Genomic DNA, 6,366 nt, shown 5'->3' with positions numbered 1-6,366 from the left:
TTGGCGCACTTCTCGATCTTGACATTATTTGGATAAGTAATTGTCAAAACCAAGCTTCGTAAGCTACGACAAGGCTATCACTCTTGTTCATTCATTGAGGAAGGAATGGAAAAGACTTTCTTGAGGATATTTATCATTATCATGGGCTTCTACTTGACATTATTTCAAATGAAGGACCACATTTCATATCAAGCTTTTGGGGATCGAGTGTGGCTTCTTTGCCACGGTCTACATTCATTTTATCATTTTCATAAGGTAGATGATCAAAGACACCATTCAAGATAATTGGCTAAGTGAATCCGATCACATATCATCTCCATTTTCCATAGTCTATGGATATTCATCCGGTCTTCTATGTTTCAGTGTACTTGGAGAGTATCATTGGTAAAAAGTCCATGAGTACCATCAACAACATCCATCAAGCCTTGCCCCCATACCAAGAAACAAATCCGCTCCTCGTAAAACTAAACCGCTTGAGGAGGGGATATTGTCACGGATGCTTGAGAGAGTCAATCTTCTTGAGGTTTTTAGAAGAAAGAATTGGAAGACTCTAAAAGGTTTTGACAAGGTTCTAGAAGATTGAGAAAAGTTCACGAAGGTTCTAGAAGATAACTTGTATCATCGTCTATGTCATCGCTTCCATCATCACTTATGTCATATGCTACATCATTGCTTGCATAATCACTTATGGCATTACCTATCTCATCGCGCATGTCATTGCCTACATCATTGCTTGTATCATCGCTTGTGCCATTGCTTGCATCATCACTAGGAAGGTTTTAGAAGGAAGAACCTAGATGAGTTTTAATCTCCTTAGTCTATATAAATAGAGGTCTTGAGCTACAAACCCCTGAGTCTTCTCAACACCAATTGTGAGGCTCCTACAAAGTATGTCCTCTTCTAGTTCTTGTCTTGTTATCAAGTCTTGTTCTTGTAATCAAATTTTCTCTTGTAAGTCAAGCTTTGTAATCCAAGTATTGTAATCAAGTATTAAGTTTTGTAATCAATATAAAGTGTTCCAATCAAATTTCAAGCTCTTCTATATTGTGAGCACCTCCTCTCGCTCTCTTGTAGCTCAAGACAATTGTTATAAGCATGTCTTGAGCTAAAGAAGAGAGCGAGAGAAGGCACTCACAGTATACAAGGGCTTGAGATTTCATTATAAACTTAAGTTTTGTAATCAAGCTCTCTTAATCAAGTATTAAGCCTTGTAATCCAGGCTCCTCTCGCTCTCTTATAGCTCAAGACAACTGTTATGAGCATGTCTTGAGCTAAAGAAGAGAGCGAGAGAAGGCACCCACAATATACAAGGGCTTGAGACTTCATTATAGACTTAAGCTTGATTACAACTTAATACTTGATTGCAAAACTTGGACTACAAAGCTTGACTAGAACCTTCAAATTTTTTTTCTCAATGTTCTAGAAATCTTCTACAATATTCTCCTAAAATCTTCTAGAACCTTCTAGAATCTTCTAATGCTTTTTTTTAGAAAACTCAAGAAGATTGACTCTAAGCATCTATAGCTATGCCAGTCTTTTGCAGTAGTTTCCCACTCAATAGACTAAAATTAGGCTTGAACCCAGCACAATGGCCGTGGGGCTCGTGCACAATAACCGCAATGTTTTGGATCTGTCATCGAGGGTGCATTGCTGAGAATCGTCCTATACAATGTGCGTTCAGTGTATTAAAAAAAAACTTATTTAAACATATTTGAATGAATAACATGATCCCTTATTTCAAGATTTTTTCAAAAAGAAATATAATTTTTCTTTGTTAATGTATCTCTATGAAACAAGAAAATCTTGCTAACATAAATACATAATGCACTCTCCGAGGATTTTTTAAATGGGTCCGGGTTTACTGGTGTCGCCCTAGTTTATGTCTCAATTGAAATGACAAATGTGGACAAGCAACCTCATGCAACCAATGGATAGCGCATAAGCTTTCGATCAAGGAAGGTCACGGATTTTGATATCGTGGTAGTGAGGGGTGAATGATTTGTCACCATTCACGCACTTCAAGATCCACCCGCTCCATTGTCCACTGTAGATTTCAAATCCGAGGGCTCATTAAAGACCCCGTGGTAGATGGCATCCGAGATTTGCCACCAACAAGGCCCGACAAAGCCTTGGAAAGAAAGCATATGTGGGAGAGTAGAGACCCAAGTTGTGGGTCCGTTTCTATAAAAACTAAAAGGGGGAAAAAAACTAGAAGGAGGTTGTCCTTGGCTCCTTGGATTCGAATAAAAAACAGAAATAATAATTGAAAAAAGAGAGGGCAACATGAATCAAAAGCTATTGTTTTTGTCATACTTACCCAACTTATCCATTCAGCCGTGTATGCATGCCCATTGGCACATTGCCAACTCATCAAAATGCCACAAGGTTTATCCAAAATGGAAGTTGGATTTGTCAGCAAGCCAACTTATTATTAAATCAAATTTAAGGCCCCTCATACAAGGGCGACTCGGGAGCTCAAAATGAATGGAGTCAGGCTACTGATTAAAGGGTTGCATGATCCAAGCAACCTCTATTTACACACTTCAAAAATAGAGCTTGGTTATGCCATAGATGGCATATATACACAAGAAGTTTTGGACAAATTCTCACAATAATTCCCACATTGTGACTTACCTCTACATCATGAGCTTCTGTGAGGGAGGCACCGCATACCTAGCTAGGTACGGTTGGGGGCAGGGGACCGCCGGCCCGGTGGGGGGGCCGGGGGTCCCCTGCCCCCAATCGTACCTAGCTAGTTATGCGGTGCCTCTCGAGCAGAAGCTCATGATGTTATTCATTGTATGAAAAACACTGGAAAAGACTCCGTTTTCCTACATGAGAAAATTTATAAATCTTCATGTGATAGAGAAATCGCCACTTCCTCTCAGAGGACGCAGGCACGCACAGGGGCGATCCATGACATCTATATTTCATCTACAGCATTGCAAAACCACGTACAATGCAAAATTCTTCTGATACCATAATGAGCATTGCACCACAACTCAATGCCATACTCATTTTACTTCGTCGCGCATGTCTGCAGCCACTGCTACTCACTTTTCCATGCATTTAGAACCAGAGAAGAGCCTGTGAAGCCCAACAAATCATGAGCAGACCTCAGACTCCTTGCATTTGTAAGCTTCATCACTGAAATGCTGCCATTAAGATCCCCTGACCATCTTACGGTTGCCGATAAGCCATCCATCTTGCTACCTATCGGCTTATGAGAGCCCGTGCCGCTGCCACACGATTGAAATATGAAAACTGCATTGCTTCCTCCATTGGTGAAGAGCCAATTGTGCACATCCCAAAATACTTGCATAGCAACGCCATCCACGAAGACTGTTTGATTTCCTCTGAACTTCCATTCCAAGTTCCTCACTTGAACAACCAGATGTGTATCAATCTTGATACACAAATAGGGCTCCTTGGGTACATTTGTTTCACACTCAATGGTTATGTCGTGCACCTTGCCAGACTCATCAAATGGAGCCTTTGTGCAGAAGAATTTCTTCCCAAAGATGTGCTCTTTCCGCGAAACCAGAGTCGCATCAATGATGGATGGCCTCGCTCTCGTCTTCTTGTAAGCTTCACTGCATTTGTCTCCAAGAAGCAGAACTACTTCTCGATTGCATATGACGGCGACATAAAATCCCCATTGCGGCTCAGGTCCACAGATGTACCTCGCTGACGAGAGATCCCAATATACCTCTACCTTGCTACCACACACTTCAAAGCTCTTGACACCCTGCTTCTTCCAGAAAGACCAGGGGTTCATCTTCACTTTGCATGTGTATTGCAATGATGGGTCATCGACCGTTACACACAGACCGTGCCCTTTTGCATTCCGCAACCATGTGATTGTGACATGCCGGCATAGGCCGGCGAGCTTCGTCTCGTACGCGCAAGTGATGACATTCTGATGTGCAGTGATGATCCCTTTGAGGAATGGGAGCCTCGAGGGGCTGGAAAGTGCGCTGTCAAACATGGATGCCGATATTGAGGAAGGTCTGATGCACTACTGCGATGAACAGGAAGACAATGTGATTTCATTGGCGGTTTGTCGACGAAATGGAACGCAGAGACCGATGCTGCGGCAGAGAAGAGATGGGGTTCATCATGAGGGGATGAAATGTGGGTGAAAGAATGAAGTGGGAGCGCATTTTGGAAGCGGTCTCTGTGAGATGGAGAGGAAGGGGAGGAGGGGGATGCATGAAAGAGTAATCCGGGTGTGTGTCTGTGTGTGTACGTGTGTGTGTGTGTGTGAGAGAGAGAGAGAGAGAGAGAGAGAGGGAGAGAGAGAGAGAGACGCAGGGCTTGGTTTTGAGAGAGGAAGCGAGCAGACCTATTGCTTGAGAGAACAGGGGAAGCGGAAGGTGAAGGGGATGCACCTGCAAGCAAGGGCAAGGGCGGGTCCAACAAGCAGCGATGAGAATGGAAGAGGAAGCAAACAGGCAGGGGGCCAAGGGGGGGAGAGAAGAGGAGAGGTGGACCGTGGAGGGCGCATTTGAGGCGCACATTGTGTGTGTGTATGTGTGTGTGTGTGGAGAGAGAGAGAGAGAGAGAGAGAGAGAGAGAGAGAGGGGATTGTGCGCAGAATTATTATGCCCCAACAGACGCACATGCAACCAATTTAATTTATTCTAATTTTGATATTAAAGCCCACTCTAAAAATCAGCCAATCTCAAACTAGAAAAATGAAAGGGACATTTAAAAATGGCAAAGGCACGTTTTTAAGTGGTTCCCACGATCTACAGCTCTTGGCCTATATTTACTGTTTTAAGTGCATTTTCAAAAAATGAGCACACACAACCTTTTTTTTTTGGGCTATTTTCGTTTAAATTATGTCATTGCCTACTACAAATACATCATTATAGAAAAATAGGTTCTTCTTCGGATTCTACCACCTTCATTACTTTTTATAAATTTCACTCCTCTCACCATTTTGACAATTTCTTTAGAGATTATCCTTTTTTCTTAAAATCAAGCGAGAGTTATATTATATTAGAAAAGGATCAAAGTTACATTTATGCGCAAGCCTGACCTCGGTGAAATAGGCAAGGGGAGGTTACATAGAGGATGCAGATACAAAATGGTGAAAGATATATACACTTACTGCTCGGCTTTCACACTTTCAAACAAATGGGCATACATGGTAGAGACCTTCTTCGGGTCAACCAGAAGGGCCTTTGTTGTGTCGGTGGCCAATTCCTCTTCTTATTCGTGGATTGGCTTAAAAAAGGCTTCAACATGCTCAGTTGTGCCTCCACTGCACTTCTTCTCCTACGCTATGACATATCGTTCGACGTGGTGCAAGCGGACCAAGGTATGGTTATGCAGCCAACTTTTTGCTTCAAAGGCTAGCCATTTTTTGGATAACCCTTTTAGTTTGTTTGAGGATTTGAATACTTTGATAACCATGAACTAAGCAAATTTTACCACCCATTGAATCGCAACTATGCGAAAGTATTGTGTGTGCGCATGTCTGATAATTTGTGGGGAGAAGGCAATGGCCCACATATTACTTTAGTGAGTACATCTAACTAGTCTTACCAGGCGAATGTATTATAATGGGGCTCGAGCCTCCTTCATTATAGGGGGTTGTTAATGTGTTAGAAATCTGCAAGAAGTTGCACCTTCATTATACCTTACCAGTACTACAGACGATGACTCTCTCTCTCTCTCTCTCTCTCTCTCTCTCTCTCTCTCTCTCTCTCTCATTGAGCACGCTAGACTGTAGGGTGCACAAGACATTGTTGGATAAAGCTCGTGTTGATCTGTAGCAGGGAGGGAGGGAGGGGGGGGGGGGGGGGGGGGGGGGGGGGGGGGGGAATCCCTCCCCCCATTATAATTGTATAGATAGATACCCGCCTTGTTTGAAGGGATTGTTAATGTGTTCAAACCTTGCTGGAAGTTGCATTGTATTATAATAGCATCTCTACATAAGCTCATAAGAGACGACTTTGAAGATGCATGCCCACTGCAAGTGCTAATGAGCAACCGCAACTAGAGCAAACATGATGTGTGCACAATTGTAAATCCCACATTTTACTGGCTATCCTATGTACAATGGTGATGGATGTATGCTATTCTCACAATGGTCGCGGAATTTAATTCTTGAAAATCCACTGAGGTGGCTCTTCAATAATTAAATCGACAAGCTCTTTCTCTAGCATCAGCTTCGCATTGCGGAGTTGTCCCTCCACTCACACAAGTATTGCCGCAATGCTCCCTACCTTCCCCTTCAATGCTCTACTGTCTCCTTTTAAGGCCACATGCATCTTCTTCCCCTTTCTACAATGGTCAAGTGCAGACGTTCTCACTCTAGATGTACTTCGAGTGGCCTCAACCTTGACAACACCTCCC

At 42.9% G+C, this 6,366-nt stretch overlaps 1 protein-coding gene across 1 annotated transcript; it reads right to left on the bottom strand.

The window, feature by feature from the left end:
• Positions 1-2,752: 2,752 nt before the first annotated feature.
• On the bottom strand, positions 2,753-4,506 carry LOC147457468 (uncharacterized). Its single transcript, XM_086513593.1, has one exon. The coding sequence runs from the start codon at positions 3,986-3,988 to the stop codon at positions 3,050-3,052; it is 939 nt and encodes a 312-aa protein (XP_086369719.1). The 5' UTR covers positions 3,989-4,506; the 3' UTR covers positions 2,753-3,049.
• Positions 4,507-6,366: the final 1,860 nt, after the last annotated feature.

The sequence above is a fragment of the Adiantum capillus-veneris genome, chromosome 5 (assembly GCF_014529385.1).
Source record: "Adiantum capillus-veneris isolate H3 chromosome 5, ASM1452938v2, whole genome shotgun sequence".
NCBI classification, from domain to species: domain Eukaryota; kingdom Viridiplantae; phylum Streptophyta; class Polypodiopsida; order Polypodiales; family Pteridaceae; genus Adiantum; species Adiantum capillus-veneris.
Note: the sequence above shows the minus strand (reverse complement) of the source record. Positions and strands in the feature narration are given on the sequence as shown.